This window comes from Petaurus breviceps, unplaced genomic scaffold, assembly GCF_028583685.1.
Source record: "Petaurus breviceps papuanus isolate PSGF00001 unplaced genomic scaffold, PetGlider_PUasm1.0 37, whole genome shotgun sequence".
Taxonomy (NCBI): domain Eukaryota; kingdom Metazoa; phylum Chordata; class Mammalia; order Diprotodontia; family Petauridae; genus Petaurus; species Petaurus breviceps.
Window position 1 is genome coordinate 76,189,093 of NW_027186296.1, and position 20,144 is coordinate 76,209,236.

General features: G+C 49.5%; 1 protein-coding gene and 1 long non-coding RNA gene across 4 annotated transcripts; one reads left to right on the top strand and one right to left on the bottom strand.

Annotated features, from left to right (window-relative positions):
* Positions 1-1,493: 1,493 nt before the first annotated feature.
* On the bottom strand, positions 1,494-4,778 carry LBX1 (ladybird homeobox 1). Its single transcript, XM_069098770.1, has 2 exons — positions 4,322-4,778; positions 1,494-3,727 (listed from the first exon to the last, which is right to left on the bottom strand). Exons 1-2 carry the CDS (start codon positions 4,644-4,646, stop codon positions 3,225-3,227), a joined length of 828 nt encoding a protein of 275 aa, XP_068954871.1. The 5' UTR covers positions 4,647-4,778; the 3' UTR covers positions 1,494-3,224.
* Positions 4,779-4,897: 119 nt separating this feature from the next.
* Positions 4,898-16,241, top strand: LOC138169379 (uncharacterized). Of its 3 annotated transcripts, none has more exons than XR_011170336.1 (2): positions 4,898-5,169; positions 15,724-16,241. It is a non-coding gene; the product is annotated as an uncharacterized lncRNA (long non-coding RNA). The 3 variants fall into 3 exon arrangements; XR_011170335.1 differs by lacking the exon at positions 4,898-5,169 and adding an exon at positions 5,306-5,622; XR_011170337.1 differs by lacking the exon at positions 4,898-5,169 and adding an exon at positions 5,609-5,745.
* The last annotated feature ends 3,903 nt before the right edge of the window (positions 16,242-20,144 follow it).

A 20,144-nucleotide genomic window follows, 5' to 3' on the forward strand; every position in this document is an offset into this window, starting at 1 on the left:
GGGGGGGGGGGGGGAATGGAAGCGGACATGGGAGGGGAGCTCAGCTCCCCCACGCCGCGGGGCCGGGCCGCGCGGGGACACTGGGAGCGGGCCGGGCCGTTTCATTGTGATTCATAGACTTGTCCGGCGGCAGGAGTGGGGAGCTGGGCGGGGGCGGGGGCGGGCTGGGGGGGGGCCACATGGCGGCCCAGATGCCCGGGTGACGGCAGCGCCGCGGTCCCGTCGCCGCCTTTGTGCAGGGGAGGCGCGCACGGGGAAGGAGGGGGGACCTAATCCATCAAATTGTCTGGAAATTGTGAAGAAAATTCAAAAACCATATGGTCGCCAGAGCTCGCGCGCTCTCGGCTGCGGAGGCCGCGGCCGTCTCCGCACGGGGAGCGGCGGGGGGCTGGGCCGGCGCTATTGTCGCCTGTCAGCGGCGGCCCTAGGCCCATTTGTCCCCGGGTTTCATGCTTTACGCTCAAAATTACAGCCCCATCCATCCTGAAAGAGCGCGGCGATTTATGTCGCCCCAGAGAAACTGGCCCCAACTCCAGGCCGGCCTGGCTGGCAGCACTCCCCCCCCCCCCAGCCCCCTACTCCGTGTCTCTGTCTCTGTCTCTCCCTCTGTTTCTCTCTTTCCTCCCCGAAAAGTCCCTGTCCCCGGACTCGGTCTAGTTCCCCAGGCCTCCACCCCAGTCCCTAGTACCAGATGGACGTTTCTCACATCAATTTCTCAAAGAACCGGAGCTAAGTTGGTCCAAATCTGAGGCCTGGGCCCGGCAGGGCCGGGACCAAGGATGGAAGCTGAGCACCCGACGGGACGTGCAAAGCTTTGGGCAGCGGCAAAATGGTCTGGGCTGGGGGCACAGTATAGGGGCAAAAGAGACACCCAGGCAGGGGCAAGATTCTCCCCCCAAAAAAAACAAACAATCTTATGGAATAAAGATAGAAGAACAACTGGGAGAAAGCTCTGCTCTGTCTGCCCAGTGTTCCCGTAGCCTTCCCGTAAGGTCCCACAATACCGCGGGATTCCCAGGAATGTGAATGTGGCTCCTGAGAACCGAAGTACTAGGCCAACTACTCCCCACGCAGAGCCACCGCGGGCACTACTAACAATGGTAGAGCCTTCACTCGAGCTCCAGAGTCTTGCGTGGGGACCGCAGCCGTGAACACTTTGCAGAGCGCCTTCCAGTCTTCTCTGCCTTGCCAATCCAAGTAGACAATGGTTTCAGTTCTTGTCTTTCAAGCACCGAAACCCCCAGCCAAAAGGCAGACGAAAGAAAGGGCTGAGAGGAAGATTTGCACATTTACCGGACACACGGGAAACGCAGGTTTCTTTCCTCCAAAACACAGAAGATTACATTCATTTGACACACATATATTCACAACCAGACCTCGGAGTTATTTCCCACATTCAGGTATTCCTTTACACACCCAGCGAACTACGTCCACCTCCTCCCACCCCCCAACTCCCACCGCCACACAAAAACGCATTTGTATCTGTTCGTGCAAGCATAGGAGCCCCGTTTATTTTTACCCGGAACTGGCGAAGCCCAGCTGCTCATAGCTCGTTTCGACCATTCCGTTTTGTTTTCAAGTCAGTCTTTTTCTCTTTCTCCTCTCCCATCCTTCCCCTATTTTATCACTCTTAAAATTCCCCATTTTGGGGGAACAGGGATGGAGTACAAAGGATAGAAAGGGAACACGTCCTGTTGGCTCGGGGGACTCGTGGGTCCCATTGCAGAGCAGGAGGGATAAACAGACAGAAAGACAAAAAGGATTCGGGGGAACTGAGGCATAGCCAAGAGAAACTGCTAAACCACTTTTCGGACGCTCAAGTCTCTAGCTCCCGAGGTCGGGTGCCTCAGTTAAACACAATCATCATGGAGTTTAGTCAAGGGCAAATATTTTATTTGTGGGAAGCAGAGGCCGAGGGCAGATTCGGGACAGTGAGCAAAATTCGCACCGGAAATCGAACCACTTCTCTCCAAGTTGGGCCAAGAGCAGGACCATAGCAACAGTGCAACAACGCAATTGCCCCGGGAGGGAGATTGGGATTTACCTGGTCTCTGTCTCTGTCACATGCAAAACAATTTTTTAAAGTTTTGTTTTGTTTTGTTTAAATCATTCCAGAATTCTGGGTTATTTGTGTTCGTTTCCGCCGCTCCCAGCCCCGGGGCTGCCGCCGCCCTCCCAGAAAAACGCGGAGCGGCTTCTCAAGTACAGCAGGAGCACAGCGGGAATGGTAAAAATAGCTTTAATCGGTAACGTGAGGCAGAAATTGCATCGGAAACAAACCTCTACTCGCTAGGAAAAGAACGGATCGATTTTCAACTTGCAAGTCGGACCCCATTCCCCCCCCCCCCCCTTCCCCGCGCGAAAAAGAAAGGAACGTTTCAAAGGAGGAAAGAAATACCCCGATCGCCCGCAGGGAAGGGCCCTGCTCCGGGCACAGGCACCACATGCAAGGAAAAAATCAAAAAGGCAAATTTGGATCTTCTGCCTAAGTGAAGTCGGGCAGGGATGGCCCGGGTACCCCAGGAAGAGGTGGGAGGGAGGGAGTGGCGGCCCGGGTCCCTTCACTCCCGCTCCCTTAGGTCGCTCTTGTTTAAATTTCTCCGTTTTGTTTTTCGTTTGTCAGACACAGGACTTCTGAAGACGTTTTAAAAAATTGAAACCTCCAAGAAAAAAATGGGGAATAAAGGATAAGAAACCTCCCTCCCCAATATATACTTTTAAATATTTATACAGAAGCCATACAGAATTGCACCATTCCGGGGTACTCTCTGACCCGCAGCCCGGGTCTGCGGAGTCGAGCAGAGGAGACAACTGCGGCCTGGACAGCGGCAGCGCCGGCGCGGGTCCTGGTGTCCAGGCCCCGGGCAGTCGGTCCGTCCACAGCTGAGGCCGGGCCGCTGTCTCGGGGTTTATTGCTTAGATAGGAAGGAGCCAGGCCGGGCCAGGCTTTGGAGGGGTAGGGACCAGCCCGGGCTCCCTGGGGCCTACAGTCCGGACGGGTGAAGAGGTGGGGAGGACACAGTCCAACAGGGGCAGGGAATGGACAGGAAGAAAAGAAGAAGGAAAGGAACAGTAGAATGGGATCCTAGCTCCCATCGCATGGTCCGGGGAGCTGAGAGAGGACGAGGTTATTGGGAAGGATATGAGTGGTGGTGGCGAGGGTCTCTTGTGTTTGTAGAAGACAAGGAACGCTCAGCTCCCACCCCCACCCCCCACCCTCAGACTCAGTCGTCCACGTCGATCTCTACGTCTTCTTCGTCCTCCGAGCAGTCCTGGCTACTGGCCGGCTGGTCCGTGAGGGGAGAGGCGGGGGAAAGCTGAAGGTGGCCCGCCCCAGGGGCCTGAGGGGGCCCAGCCGGCAGGACAGGTGAGTTGGGCCGGGATTTGGGCCGCCCTCCGCCAGCCTCCGAGTTCTGCTCTAGTTCGGCCAGAGCCACGATGTCCACCTGCGAGCTGGGCCCCAGTTTCTTGGCGGACTCCACGTCGGCCTTCATCTCCTCCAGGTCCCGCTTGAGCTTGGCGCGGCGGTTCTGGAACCAGGTGATGACCTGCGCGTTGGTGAGGCCCAGTTGCTGAGCAATCTGGTCGCGGTCGGCCGGGGACAGATACTTCTGGTAAAGGAAACGCTTCTCCAGTTCGTAGATCTGATGGTTTGTGAACGCAGTGCGCGACTTCCGCCGCTTTTTAGGCGTCTGCCGCTGCCCGAAGATGGTCATCCCGTCGCGGCCTGTATGGAGATCACAGTCAGGTTGGGGGTGGAAATGGGAAGGGTTGGGTAGGGTAGTTGGGTAGGAAGTGGGGACACCCTTTCTGTCGTTTCCCTAGTGCCCTCCCCCTGGGCCTGGAGAAGGTGCCCCGAATTCCTCCCCGACCCTATCCAGGGAGGCCTGGGCCCAGGATCTGCGGCAGCACTGGCTCCCGGAGCCCTGGCCCCGTCGGACCGAATGAGTGCATGTTTTCCCTGGCCCAGTTGAGCATGGGACACTTGGGAATAAGCAGCGCTTTGAGCAGAGGCACCCAGGGTAGGACAGCGTGGGAGTTTCGGCTCCAGAGGCACCACCAACCAACCCCAAACCTACCCCACTTGCAACCACCCACCCTGAGGAAAAAGGTAGTGAACTATGTAGCCCCATCTATATCTGACCTGGCCCAGTAGTAGCTGGTTCAGACCGCAGGCCAGATCCGGCTAGAAGGGAGAAAGAGAAGGAGTAGAGGGAGGGCCTGGACCAGCTCGGGATGGGGCAGAAGTCAGAGCTTGTCACTGACTAGCTGCAGGGCAGGGTAGGGACGGGCTGGCTGAGCCGGGGACCGGCAGTCCTACCTTCGGCTGCCTGCAGGACGCTGACTTCCAGGCCCTTAAAGGTCTTACTGGCTAGTTCCTCCAACGCACAGAGAGGTGAAGTCTGCGAGAGTAGGGCCCGGCTCGCCAGGGGCAGGCTACCCGGGGAGTGCTTGTCGGCTGCGGAGAGCAGGTGCGCCGCTCCGCACAGCGAGTAACTTCTCCGCACCGACGGCTTGTTGAGAATGTCCTCGATGCTGAAAGGAGTGAGTGGCTTGTTGGAGTTGGCTGGAGGTGGCAGGTGGTCCAGGGGGCTACGGCGCCGCTCCTCCCCGGACGACGCTTTTCCTTCTTCTTTGGAAGTCATGCTGGGCTCGGGGGCCAGAGCCGGGGCAGGTTCCGGCTGTGGGCGCTCGCGGGAGCCGCTGCCAAACCCGCCGCCCGCCACCCGAACCGCAGCGAGCGGGGGAAAAGTTCCAGCCCGGGCGACAACTCCAGACGCGGAAGTGGGGGATGGGGGTGGAGGGCACCGGGGTCCTTGAAGAGCAGCCCGGCTCGCTGGGGGAGGGGAGAGCCGGCTGAGCGCAAGGTTACCGCGGCGGCCGACAGAACTGCCCAGGGCCCCGGGAGGAGGTCGTAGGGAGGGGGCGCGCGGGCGCCGCCGGGGCTTCCCGCAGTCCCGGGCCGAAGCGGGGACACTGCGTGCCGGGCTCCAGTTTCGTCTTCCTCCGTGCTATTTAAAGGTGTCAGATGTCTCCGCGGCCCCTGGCCCCTGGTCCTAGCGGCTAGGGGTTGGAGGAGGCGAGGCGAAGGCGCAAATCCAGGACTGCGAGAAGAGGCGGAGAGACGGAGCAATTGACTATTGCTAACAAGTTATCGTTGATTGGGAGGTAATCAATTATCCGCAATGACACTTCTCTCTTCTCTTTTCTTCTCTTCTCTTCTCTTCTCTTCTCTTCTCTTCTCTTCTCTTCTCTTCTCTTCTCTTCTCTCTCCCTCTCTCCCTCCCTCTCTCTCTCTCTCTCTCTCTCTCTCTCTCTCTCTCTCTCTCTCTCTCTCTCTCTCTCTCTCTCTCGCTCTCTCTCGCTCTCTCCCCCCAATGCAGCCTACTCCAAGTTGGGGCCTCATTAATTAGGAGGCCTGCCTGGTAGGTGGAGCCGGCTTGAATTAGAATGCTTAATGCGCTTGTCATTTTCTGCGGCGCGATTTGCTTGGACATATATATTTTAAAATTACATTATCACCCGACTTTATTGCATCAGGATAATACAGTCTGATGAAAAAACATCCACCCCCAAAACACCGATTTTCCGGTCCCTCCTCTCGCCTTCACGACGCTAACGGTGATTTCCTCGAATCTTTATTTTCTCTCCTTATTTCTGTGATAATATTGCTCATTATTTGTACGTTAAGTCCGCAGCAGTTTGCCGCCGCTTGGGAGGGACACAGGGCCAGGCTCCGGGAAGGTAAGGTAAAGAGGCGCTGTGAAATGCGTTGACTTTACGATTTTTTTTTTTTTAACGGAAAACGATATTTCCCTCTTCCTTTTTCAGGATCTCTCGCTCTCTCGTTTGCTGCCTTTCGGGGTCTCTCGGCTCCCATCGGGTGGCAGCGAGGGGCCAGGGACTGGATGGGAGCTTCCCAGAAACCTCTACTGGAATCTTGGGGGTCGGGCTGGGCTGTGCCAGGCCCGGCTGGTCTGGGACCGGAGCGGGGCAGGGCCAAGAGGGACAGGGATGGGTCGGGCGTGGGGATCCCTTCCGGAGAAAAGAAATGGTGGTCTGCAGTTTGACGCTTTGTGGGGTTCGGCTTTTTGCTTACTTTAAGCTTAGATGTCCCCGATGCAGACAGAACAATATGGCGAAGTCGGGCTCAGGATTCAGCTCCGGATTTGTTTGGGATTATGGGGAGTGGGGTGGGGGAGATACTACGTTTCCCGGGCTTGGCATTTGGGCTGCGCAGGATCCCAGGGGAGGCCAGGGGGCCGGCTTACCTCGGACGGGTTGTTCTGGGTCTGTGGAGCAGGTTGTTCTGAGACCCCAGGGCTCCTGGATGGTCCTGCCTGGTTCTGCTGGACAGATCGTGGTTGTGTTCCAAGAACATGGGGCTGGGGGGGGGGGGGGAGGAGGGGGGGGGGGGTTGGCGGTGGGGGCTAAGAGGGCAGGCTCCGGGCCTCCCCAGCCAGGGCTACCAGCCCAACCCAGCCAAGCCTTTCTTCGCCTTGCCTAGAACAAGGTACTGATTTCATCTCCTGTCCCAATTCCAGCTGTTGGGGAGGGGGGCGGAGAGAGACTATAAGTGCAAGGAGGGGGAAGAAACGGGGGTTCAGACTGACTTCTGGAGGCCCAGGGTGGCCTGAAACCAGACTTGTATTTGTGACTTGGGGGGGGGGAATGGGTAAATGTGTAATTTTGTGCATGAATATTACCTGGTTGGATTGCGAATATGGGTTTTTATGCATATTCGTATATTTATATTTGTGCTTATTTCTGTATTTTCTATATTTGAGTATTTTTGTGTTTGTATTTTATATATTTGTGCATATTTATATGTGTATATGCTTATTTGTCTGTGTTTGTTTGTATAAATTCTGTATATTTTTGTTTATCTATTTGTAGATGTATTTTTGTTTTGTATATTTGTGTACCCATTTTTCTTATTTTCTCGAGTAGACTGTAGAGTAGTTGCAGAAGTGGGGAGACATCCCTTCCCCAGAGATTTGTTCGGAACCTCCCTGGTTTTGAGCTCATTTCTGCTAAAATCCAGGGACATCCCCTACCCCTACCCTTTTTGCTCAGGTGTTTGTTCCTTGTTCGCTGACTTTGTCTGGCCTTCTGAACCTTCTCTCCGAAGTCCTAGACAGGAAAGAATATGAGATCCGGGAAAAGGTTTAGGAGAACAGGGAGAGGAGTCCGGGCGCTAAACCCCAGAGCCACAGATCTGGGAGTGAAAGGGGGAACTGAGGGTCTGGAGAAGGGAGAGGGACCAGGGAGTATGGAGGCCAGGGAAAATGGAGGTTAGAACAGAGGAGGATATAGAGTGGGAAAAGTAGGACTGAACGGCTCCCTAGCTGTCTCACAGCTTGGAGCTCGAGTTCTTTGACTCTCCCTCCATCCTTTACCACCCTTACCTACTTCCCAACCCGAATGCACGGGGAACCTCCGAGTGACAGGACCCATTTTCGTCTCTCTGTAAGCACTGAGAAAGAAACCCGAGGTCCGAGGAAAACTCCAGTGCTGGACAGACAGCACAGACTCAGGGCAAAGGGAACTTATATATTTTTTAGTCTAGGGCCTTTCTTCTATAATCTTTTCTCCTTGGTCTTCGTGTACCTGGGTGATAGGTGCTGAGGACTGTAGTCCATTCCCTGAAGGGTTCTGTCTAAAGAAAATCTGACCCTTGAAGCCAGCACCCATTCTCTCCTTCTGAGTTCTTATCTTCCTTTGATCTCTTTTGTAGAAAAAAGTTTAAGAAGTGGAAGGATACTGAAGTTAAGTTTCAGACATCCACGAGTGGGAGAGCAGTTGCTGCCTCTCAAATTTCCCCACCCCTTACTTCCCCACCTCTCTGGTCTGCTGGACCAAAGATTGAGAGAGGACCCAGGCCTCCTTTGGGATCTATATATTCAAAGTACGAAGCTCTAGCCCATCACTGTGCAAACAATTCGTAGTCCCCCAAGTCAGCCAAGAAAATAGGGGCCGAGACAAGTGTGAGAGTGGGGGACAGTGGGGGTAGAGGGGCGGGGCGAGGGGCCTGGGGCGGGATCTGGGGCAGTGTGGCTGAGGGGTGGGTGGGGGGTGACTGGATAAGGGTTGGCTTTCGGAAAGGATTGAAAGCATGCTGGGCCAATCAGAGCTTCTGGGTTTGTTCAGTCGGTGTTTTTTTTTTTCCTTCTGTTCGTTTGTTTATGTGAAAGCAGCCTTCTTTTCTCTGGGTTGAGTTGGCACGGTGGGGGGAAGGAGGGGAGGAGAGGGTGCTCGGAGGACCAAAGGGCAGTGAGGAGAGAGAAGAAAGGAAATCTTTCGCTGGGTGAGACCGATTTTGTAGAGAAAGAGATTTCCTGCCAGGTGCTTCCCGTACCCGAAGTAGAACTGCACTCTTGCACCCCCTGACACACTTCCCCAGTCTACATTCTCCTATCTCAGCAACCCCAGTTAGAGTAGCCCCTTCTCTTCACCCCGCAGGTCATGAGCTAAGGAAAAGTAAGGTCCATTGGTTTGGAAGGCTAATCTCTGATGAAGGCTGCAGGAGACTAAAGAGAGGGTGCCAGAGGGATTGGACAAAGGCTAGACAATTGCACAGATCCGGGAAAGTAGTGGCGGTGTGAGTGGAGGTTGTATAGGGTTCTTAGTTGGACCATTATTTCCGCCATCCGAATCTTAGATCCTTGCTGGGGCCTCATAACTATTTTTCCCCTGGATTCTGCACCCGAAATCCGGGTTAGATATCTGGGGGTAGTGAGTTTCACCAAGTTCAATCTATAGTAGTGTGGGGCTCTGCTTCATAGGGAGTCTGGACAGAGGAGGAAAAGGAGTGGAGGTAACTGGCCTGGGAACAGGAAAGCAAGAGACAGGAGACTGACTTGGATGGAGGTGGGCAGATAAAATCAGTGAGGGGGAAAGAAACCCGATTCCAATTTTCGGTCCAGAGAGGCTCTGGGTGGTTGCCCGTCCTTAGTTCTGATAGCTTTATTCTCCTGTTTCCCTCCCAGCTGCTTCCTCTGGGTAAGGGGACTTTCTCTTCCCTTAGCCCATCCTCAGGATGTGGAAGTTCCAGAACTCTTCCCTAAGCCCAAGAGATCCAACTCTCAGTTCCTTTTGGAAAGTACTAGGGAGCACTTCCCGAATGCCTAGGTCGCTATTCTCCTTGACTCGTTGAGTAACTGGTGGACTTGTGCTCCCCAATATTTCCTGCTGTGACTGATTTAAATTGCTGCTTAAATCTTGACCAACCAGTCAGGCTCTTCTGAACTTTAAGCAAAGGCCCAATATTTCCCCTCCTTCGTTCCTTTCCTCCTCAAAAGACTGCCTAAGCCGAGGCCAAGGGAGCCATAGGAGACCTAGAAAAGATCTCTTTTTCCCCCATTGATGCCCAGTCACCACCTCCCCTCAGGTCTCTGGTCCCTGGGCCAGTAGGGATATATAGAAACTCCCAAGTGACTGAGACTTGGGAGGGAAAAAGACTAGGATATAGATTTCCGATGGTGAAAGTCACTCTAGAAATCCTGTCAGTCCGCAAATGCATGCTATAAAGTGAAATTGAACTTTAGCAAATATTATAGTATTTTCAAACATAGTCTAACATACAATTTACCTCCTACTCTCCACCTTCTCTCCCCTCCCAAATACGGGTGCCCTTCCAAAAATCCAGTTCTGTGTTTCAGTCATCCTACTTTCAATGTTAAGTCAATTAACCAGATAATTTTCAAATCTCCACTCTCCGATCACAGACGCAGACTGAATCTGAGAATGTATGTGCCATGGTCACAGAACTGGCCTATTTTCAGTTGATTGGTTTGTTTCAGCATTTCTAGAGGCACTGCTGATCGGGACTCTGTGTCCTCTTCATTTTCCAGCAGCTCAACTAGTTTTCTTTTTTCTCCTGAGTCAGATCAAAGTGATGTTGACCAGTTTTCAATCATCTGCTTTTTGTAGTATAGACAAATTGAGTACTTGAGACTTTGTATACTTGTATGTCTGTATTTTAAATATGTTTATATATGCCTGCATGTGTCTGTGTATAGTGTTTATGTACGGATATGCATATGTCTGCATATTTTAAAAATCTGATTGTATGCCTGCAGGTATCCATGCACACTATATTTCTGTGTGGATACATGCATATGTATATACTGTGTACTTGATCGGTGAGGGGAATTAAACCTGGTCTGCCACTGAGGGAAGAGATTTAGGAGAGAAAACAAAGGGACATTTGGGATTTTGAACAGGGCAGAAAGGATCTTGAAGAGTAGTAATGTTATTGAGTTACCAGACAAAAGGACTGAAGGTCCACACCCTCACCCTCATCCTCTCCTTGGTCCTGCCTAATGTGGAAAGCAGTCAAGGCAAGGCAAACTGGGAGCTCCAGGTCTCTCCTCTGAGCTCTGCCTTTACTGGGACCGATCAATGTCTCTTAACTTACAGGACAGAGATACTACCTGGTCTCCACTTTCGAAATCCCAAAGCTCAAGTCTGGGTGTATGCTGGACACTGGTTGGACCTGGACCTCCAAAATCCCTGCCAGAGGTGTACTTAGACCAGAGACCAGATACATGGGGAGGGGTTGGGGAGTTGAACTTATAGGCCAAACCCCTACCTCTGTCAAAAGTAAGGGACCAGTAAATGGGCAAATCTTTTATTAGTTGAATGGTTAATTGTGATAGTGTAAAACTAACCAAAAACGGGTCATTCCTTAGCATAGGAGAAAACTACTAACAAATCATGGGAGGCTACTCTCAGAGCTCATTCTAGTGGTCCTTGGACTCTCATTGGTTTCCAAATTATTTGGAAACCAGCTTTGCTGTCTTGGTGAGGCCAGGTGTGTCTTTAGTATCTTTGAAGGTCTTTTGACTGTGGTGCTTATATGTTTGACTGACTTTCTTAATATAAGTGACTTGGAAGTGAGGAAAATACCTTCCTTAGTTTCTACCCCATCAGGTAACAGCTCACTCACACTCCAGGAGAATTCTTTCTCCTTGCATAGACATGTGCCTAAAGCTGGAAGTGAGTGATTTCTGCCTTGACTTCTCAGCTGAGTGGAACGATGGAGTTAAGAGGGAAGAGGGGAGAAAAAATGGAGATGGAATGATTGGTATCCATCATCCATTCAATATTTATTAAGCGATCTCTGTACTGAACCTTCTGGTGGGGAGCTGAGGAGGTATAAATGGGAATCAGAAAGGACTTCTATTGTTCTGGACCTCACAATCTAGTTAAGTCGATCAGACATGCAGATAATATGGTCATTCCTTCAGTTCTAGCACTGCAGTCTTCTGCCCTAATTTAAGGCTTGGATTCTCTGGGGGTAGGAATTACCAAGAAGTTCTTCACCTGTGGGTCAGAGGGAACTGGGAAGCAGCCAATGCAGCTCAGGCTCTTCTTTCTTTGAGGGTTAGGGACCTGGGTCTTTACTCCTGCACTTCTGTGAAGCAACCAGAGTAACAGAGAATTATGAAATTTGGGTTTAGGATGCAGCTAAACTTGAACATGACATTGTAGCGATCGACCTTAGTCTCCCCTAAAACCTCCCTCACTCAGTTAGAGAAAAGCTAGCTGGCTTAAGTAGAATGGACTGGATGATTCCCTTTTTTTGTATGCTGAAGACTTGGGAGATGCAACTGTACCCACTCCCTGAGACCCCTTCAGCACTTAGTCCTGTCCTACTCTTTCAAAGAAGGCCCAGACCTTTACTGATATTTTCTGAACAGGGCAGACCAGAAGAAGGTTCTCCTTTTCCTAACCCCTCTCTCTATTCTCCCTGGAACCCCAGCTGCCAAATCAGAGTATGGAACCAAGTGTATAGTATATGGCAATAAAAATTGATTGACCATTAGACAGAAAGTCAGAGGTATATCTAGAATCAAAAATGGAATAATAAAGACAACCATAGTCAATGTCAGAAAGACAGGGGGAAAGAAAGGAACAGGGACAAAATTGCTGCCTGTGTCAGGGTTAAAAGACTCCCTAAACACCTTGTGGCTACATGGAGGTGGCAACTGGATTACATTTCAGGATCCTAGGGCTAGGCTTGAAAAGGGAGGCAGTGGTTTGAAACAGCCTGGCATCCCTAATTAGGTGTAGAGTTTGGGGAAGGAGCAGGACATCATCAGCAAGCCCTTTGGTGTCTCTCTTGCTGCCACACTCACTCCAAAATCCCCAAGTTGCTTAATAGGAAGGGACCTTATTCCAACACAGAGCTGAAAAAAATTACCCATTTAACTATCACTTTCTCTCCCAAAGATTTTTTTTTTTTTTACTTTGGGGTTATCTTGGTAGGGGAGTAGTCAGAAATACACGTCTGGAATTCTACAAAACATATGCGAGAGACTGTTCCGTTTTTGTTTTTTTTGTATCCCCAATGTCTGGCACAGTGCCTGGCATAAAGAGCACTGGTAGGTAGCTCGCAGTGGCTAAATTTCTCTAAGGATGAATGTCGGGCAGCCTAAGCATTGTAGGCACCAAGGGACAGAACTAAACTGTGAACTCTGGAATATATGTCCTTGGGGCTCTCTCCCACCTATTGGTCTTTATTCCTGCTTCATCTTCCTGAGACTTCTCCTACTCTTTTGCTGCTCTTCACTTCCCCAAACTCTCCGCTGCTGGAGCTTTAAGAAAGCCAGTCCTAACTTCTCTTAAATACCCTAGACTCCAAAATTGCCGCCACCACCCCTAACTGCAGTTCTTTTTAAGAGAGAGAACTTAGCCAAGGTGTGTGGAACAAAGCAATTTGACTCTTAGATTAAAGTTAGTCACATTAATATGTTGCAAGTTTTAACCCTCCCCCGAGGGTGTTTACATTTCAAAAGGAGTTTTGTCACTCTCCTAGTGAAAGGCGATTTAGTGGGCTGTGTGCAGATCCAGACATTTTGCAGATGTGGCTTTCAGACTCCGGCTGTCATCGTCACGCTCACCCTCAGCTGAGTTAGAATCAGATCCCTGGTCAGTAACTTAAAAGAAAATCATCTCAAACTCTTAGTTGTACTGTGCATCGAGGACAGGAAAGGGGGGGGGGTGGATTCAGGCAGCAAGTACTAAGAGATGAGGCTGAGACAGAAACAGAAATAAAACCCACCAGTTCTGAGACAGGTTTCCCGACACATAAGAGCTTGGCTGAGGTAGGCCAGGGTTGGGGGTGGGGGTGGGGGTAGGAGATAGGTTTGAAGAAGTAGGTTTGACTCGAGGCTTCATTTGGAGCTGAGGATGCGCGGATCGATGGCACCTCAGTGCTGTGGGGCGGGGGCGGGCTGAAAGGCCTGACTCAGACCTCTTTATAATAAACTGCGCGTGAATAATTCAGGAGCCGAATGAGGCTCATTGCATTAGCGGCGCCGCGGCAGAGCTGCGCTCCGCCTGCAGCCCGGACAGACAGCACTGTAATAACCGCCGCGCGCTCCCGTTCCAATAAAGAGCGGGAGGGGAAGGGCCCCATAAAGTGATTATCGAAAATTATTTCCTAGGCATTTTCTCGTTTTCTCTGGGCTGGAGATGCGGGGAGAGAAGCCACCAGCTCCTCCCTCCCCTTGCAGTGCCACCTTTCATTAAAGCTCAAGACCCTGGCCCCTGGGAAAAGCGAATCCGTAATCCTGGTCTAAGGCTTAGGGTGGGAGGCAAGAGGTACTTCTAGGAGATGCGGAGTCCGTTCCTCGAAACCCCAGCCTTCATTGCCACCATTCTCTGAATCTGGAGACCTGGGACTCTCAGCCAAGCAGCCTGGGTTAAAGGTGTCCAAAAGACTTGAGAAGGCCCTGCTTCCAGGATCATGAGAAGCTTCAGGTCCCTGAGACAGTTTAACCTGAAATTGTTCAGCCCACTAAGAAAATCATCCTTATTGGCCGCAGGGTCACAGGGATGGGGAAAAGTGAGTGAAGAGCCATTGAGGCTAGACTATTGTTCTTCACACGACTCCTGAAGACCCTTCTATGGGACTGGGAAAAGACGTCGGGGTGCTCTGGAGTTTGAGGCCGGGTCAGTAGTGATCCCAGGGGAGCAGTTGTGGAGGAAAGGCAATTCAGACATTAAAACTAAGAGTTGTTTTTATTCGTATTATCCGGGATTCCCTTCCCCCAAACGAAAAAGGAAAGTCTCATTCCTTGCTCCATCCCTGTCAATATCAAGAGAACTGTAGCCAGGTGGCAGGATTTGGGGGGAGTCCAGTGTGCCTTGTTGGGGAACTTTCTGACAACCTCAGTTCCTTTTCCTCTTGTGTCTGGGGGTTTCTTTTCAATCTTCCATTCCTGTACAGGGCACGGGAGTGAAGTCTAGGTACTAGCCTTAACGCTGAACGTAGACTGCATCCCTAAACCCGCAAATAGGGCCAGTCCTCCGCCCAGTTCTGATCTATCCAGTCCCGGTTGCAGCCAGGTTCCAGATATCTGTAATTACTTGGGCAATAGGGTCAGAAAGAAACAAGCATGTTCTAGTAAAATGGAGTCCAAACATTTATTCCATTTTCTCAGACCACAACATTTGAACAGAGCTGGAATTCCTTCAGTCTCCTTCCTTCTTCAGCCTAGTTCTCTGCAACTTTAACAGTCAGGGAAGCTTAAGATAGTCTTGGAGGTGCCAGCATAGCTATTCACTCAGGCCAGTACCTAAATCTCCTCTACTCACACATTTCCCCATAACAACACACACTCTGGCATCCTTAAGCACTCCAGCACACAAAATCACAGTCAAGCACACCAAAAATTTACATACACTAAGACTCACTCCCTGTCACTCCAACTCCACAAACCCCCAAACAAACCAACACTCATTCACAATTACACTGGCACGAGTAATGCATAATAATATTCATTCATTACAGCACTTATACTCTGACTCATTCATACAGAAGTCCATTTACATCATAGCTCCTGATCACACCTACTGCCACAAATACTCAGACCTCTATTCACCCCCTTACCAACCTGGAGAAACACTACACACACACACACACACACACACACACACACACACACACACACACACCATTCATAACTTCCTCCAGGATCCTATGAAGGATGGGAGAAGAGGACCGGAAGTCCCATTCCTCTTACAGTCAGTCTTCCGTCCAACTCTGTCCCTGTCTTTTCTGTCCCCTGATTTGCAGTCTGACAAAAATGTTCTGTCTCTGCCCTGCCCCACCTCCAACTCTTTTTTCCAAGTTGTTTCCTCCTGTTCTTTGTAAAGACTTTGTTTCCTCTTGGTTTTTCTTCTAGTATTCTCTTCCCTCCTTTCCCTTCTTCCATTATTTATTTTCTTTATGATTTCCTCTTTTATCACTCTTCATTCCCCTTCCTCCCTTCTTTTTCCCTTCTTTTTTCCAAATCCCTTCTCTCATCCTTTCCTCTTTCACATTCTCTCTCCTTTTTATCTATTTACGGGGTTTGTTGTGTTGTTTTCAGAACTGCTTGGAAGTTGAGATTCTTTGGATAGCTAGAAAAATGTCAACCATTTTTATTAGCAGATTTGGAAAGTCTAGACCACCTTTTGGGGGAAGAGAAGTCTTTAGAAAAGATAAGGATAGCAGGGAGTTGGAAAATGAGAGGGAAGATGAAGGGGGATTAAAAAGATTTTTTCCAGACCTACTCTGAGTCTCTGAATCTATGTCAAGTATATTTCTAATCCTGGGACTGAACTGAGACAGGATTTTCCCTCTCCCCTTCCCCTGAGAATAACACACCTGGGGCCTGCTATTTACCTTAAAAGTAAGTTTCGAAGTTACTTTTCAACTTTTCATTTCAGGAGGCACCTACGGAGGACACATGGAAATCAGACCTCAGGAGGCCCTTCTGGAAATGTTACGGGGAGACCTGGAGCCAGGAAGGTAGGGGTGGCTCTTCCCCGGAGAGAATGAAGGGAGGATTACCCAAATTGTCGGTGGTCTGTGTTCCTAACCCGAAGCAGGGGATACTGAGAGTTAAATCTACCACGGATCTCTCCAGAAAAGAGGCAATCCTGACTCCCTGGCTCCCCAGCAGAACCCTTGAGAATACTTCTGACCTGGATGTGTCTGTCTGTTCATACCTGACCGGGAAGAGCTTTACAAATCCCTGCCTGAGAAGATGAGAGCAATGGTAGACTTTCTTGGAGGCAGGGGACTGGCTCCAATGACATCTTTCGAGGTTCTTTCGGTAGGGAATTGCAGGTGCTGAAAATGAGTTCAGTGACAAAGTTTGTGCTTCTGTCCTTTCACTTAGGCTTTTAATAAATGTTTATCGAATTAAATTGATAACAAGCTGGCGGCCTCTTTGCCAAGTTAAGGCTAATCTGATCATTTGGGGATGGGGTATACAGAGTCCAAAGTAAGGGCTGGGGCGGGCCTAGAGTCTGGACGGGGCTCCTAGTACCCCTCCAGAGAGACCCTGAGCCTTCCCAGGGCTCCACCGACTCAGTCCCCGCACGGCCCGCCCCGCTCTCCACCAGCCCCATTACGCTGTATTTATGCTTCGCTTTATTGTTTTTTTTTTTTATCTTCCTATTATTGTCTCACTCTGGGGGAGGCAAAGGATATAATATATTCATCTTTATTATCCCAAATCTGTGTGAGGCATTTAATAAAACGCTGTTTCCGCACAGCCGGAGATATTAGCGATAGCAATTCCGGAGCGACCGCGCCTAGGAACCACGAGGCAGACCAACCGACGGGCTGCTGGCATGGCCTGGAGACGCATCGCCCCAAGAAGGGCTCGAGGGAGTCTAGCCAGGGGATCCAGTAACGCCCATACATGGCCTACGCCTTTCTAGCCTGCTAGAGCTCGTGGGCAGGGGGCGGAGGAGGGTGATCCAGCAGTATGGCCTCACCCATCCTCACCGGACTGGCTTTCCGAGTCTGCCAACTGGATAGCTCTGCCTGGACATACCGCTGGGCTCTGTGCTGACTATGTGCTTCCCCGGGAGCCTAGCATTTCAGGCTTCTGAGCATGGGATTATGGGGGCCGGCGGAGGGGAGTGATGCCAAAGGTCTAGCAGGCTAAAATGGGGTTTCTTTCCCAATGTCAGCTCCGTGAGTTAAGGTTCAATCGCTTACCCGGGAGCCTTTTATCCCTACTCCAGGCAAAACGTGGGTTGTTTTGTTATGTTTTGTTTTGTTTTTGACGGCTCCAAGGCAGTCCAAGAGGTTCCAAGAATACTTTTGTTCTGGCTTGATCCCTCAAATCGCAGCATCCCTGCTCTTTCTCCACTCACTTTTTCTTCAAGACGTTAGAAGAACCGGGCCGTTGCCAGTCCGACAAATCCAATTTGCTCTTGTCCCCTGCATTTCAGAGCTGGCTCAACTCCTGCCTCCTAGTCAGGCCTCTCCATTCATGTGTCAATCATCCAGTGCAGTCCTCTACCAGGCTTCAACCAGAATCTTTCATTTTACATAGGCTCACCGAAGGTTTAAGAACAGGGATCAATTTATCCACCTAGGTCCTGAGTGTGGTCCTCAGCATCCCCCTTTGGAGAGTTATGCTTCATGATGCTTCAGGGGGAAGACAGTACATAATTGCTTTATGGGCCATAATTTGTTTTTATTATAAAATGAAACCCAAGCAAGGGAAGATGCAACCTGAACTTCTCAATGACCCGCATTTCTTTATTCTTTCATTCAGACAGCAGACCTCTATTAAATACCTACTATGTGTAAACCATGTGGTAGAAGATAGATGACCCATTTTAGAGTCAGGGGGCCTACATATACTATCTATATGCCTATGGACAAGTCATTTAACCCCTCAGACAACTTCAGTGGAATGAGTTTTACGTGCTGGGAGTTCTCCCAAATGAATGAAATTCCATATCTGGACAAAACAAGACACCCTGTTTGTGTAGCGTGTTGTGGACCAGATTAAAAAAAAAAATCCCCACCCCCAATCAAAATCCAGCAGAAGGGACACAAAAATTAATTGAATCTTGGGTAAGCAATGATTAAATGATTGCTAAGTACTAGATTGTGCTAAGTTCTAAGGATAGAATGAAAAAAAGAGAAACAATCTCTACTCTTAAGGACCTTGCATTTTAAACGTATAGACAACTTGTATAAAAATAGGAATTTACAAGATACATGTAGAGTATGATGGGAAGCAACAATAGAGAGGAAAGCACTAGCACCTGGGAGTGGGGGTGGGGATGGGGAGGACCAGGAAAGACTTTCCTGCAGAAGGTGGTAACACATACAGAAATATGCAATAACTATACACAACATAAACTGCAGAATAGAATATGATAATAGTCCTACAAAGTCCTCTGAGATTTGAGGAAGAATAGGTCATTTCAGATGGAGATATATCAGGGCTTTATGAAGGAGATAGTATTTAAGTTAGGACTTGAAGGATGAGTAAAGGAATAATATAGACAGAGACAGAGGTGTGGAAGGAGGAAGCATTCCAGGCACAGAGAACAGAAGTGTGAATAAAGGCATTGGGACGAGGAAGGGGAAAGTAGGACTTAAAACACTATGACTCAGTAGTCCAGTTTACTGGGAGATTACCTTCTTTGCCAATAAACAAATACATGGAATCTTTTTCTCCTCCACCCAATTCTTGTTAACACTTGAGGGGAGGAGAAACTGAGTTCTATTAGATTCTAGACTAAAGGTTAAGGGAGAAGAGAAGGAGATTGAGAAGGAATCTAATAGGATACTGGAGTAGAAAGGTAGGCTTTTGGGCACATTAGGATGCCTGAGGTTAGGACCAAACATTTGGTTAGCTTTTAGCCTCTTCCTGTCCCTCCTGAGTTCTCTCTTCCTTCTTCTTCCTCACTTCCCCCAGCCTGATAAGGTCCCCCATTCTAATACTGGAATAATGTCAATACCTTATTCTCTGTATTAATTTTTGGATTTTCTCAGTGAGACTTGGGGAATATAGTGAAGCATGTCATATGATTGCTAGCTTCACATGTGTGAAGGACTGTTATCTAGAAGAAATAATTGACTTATTCTATGTGGGTCTCCAGGACAGACTAGTGGGTTTAAGTTACAGAGAGACATGTTTTGATTTAGTATAAGGAAGAACTTTCTAACAATCCAAGAGCCACCCAATAATGGAAAGTTAGAAAGTAGTAATAAAACTCCCTGTCATTGGAAATAATTCAGTCTCAGTGAATACTACTTTGTCAGAGATGTTGTAGGGGAAGAGGTCCCTCATAACTCTAACTTTTCGAGTTCTGAGACCTATTCCAGTTCTGAAATTCTGTCATTCTATAACACACGGAACATCTCAGACACTATTAAATGATCCATCCATCCATCCATTCATTCATTATGTCATAGTAATTTGTGTCCATGTCTTGTGTCTCCCCTCAACTAGTCTGTGACCTCGATGACAAAGGTCATGTTTATTTCTATCTCCCCTTCCTTACATAGCATAGAGTACTCTAGAAGGCATTTAACATGTTTGATGATTGACAGAATTACATCTGTATTTATCTAACTATTCATTTACCTGTTAGGGCTTTGATCAGGATTGTTTTGGTAGTGAAATTGGTCCCTGGCTGAGTTCAGATATTTAACCTTCCCAACCCAAAGCCCAAGGCTGACTAGTGCAGCCATTCAGTCTGCCTCATTGTGAGGGAAACAAGGAAAATAGAAAGATTGAGGCCCTGTCTTCCAGAGGCTTAACTGAACTGGGAAGAAGAGGCACTTGGAACAAATAGAGATCAATTGTAAGACTAAATGGTTCAGATTCTCAGTGTTGTTGGAGCACAGAGAGGTGGGAGATCAGTATGGGGTGGAGTAGTCTAGGAAAGCCAAATGAATGAGGAGGTAGAAATTGAGTTGGACCCTTAAGGAGGACCAGGATTTGAAAAGACAAAGAGAGGAGTGCATTCACATGAGAAATAAAAATTGAGAAAGGGGACGGTTACAAGAGTCCCTTCTAACTCTTAACCTATGCCTATGTTCCATATATTAAAGCTTGTGGAAGTTGTGGAAGTTATCTGGGAAAGAGGACATAAGAGACTGGAATAACTAGAGCAGGGAGAGAAAAGTTTGGAGAGGTGAAGTCGGGATAGGGCCAGATTTCGAAGGGTCTTGAATGCCAAAATAATCCGGATTGGGGAGTAGGAGCTATCAGAATTTCTAAAGCAAAGGAAAGACATTACCCAGCAATCTGGAATGTTTCATCAGGATCACCCACTTGCTGTCTGTCCCATGACTTTCTTATCACAGTCACTGACCATAGCTA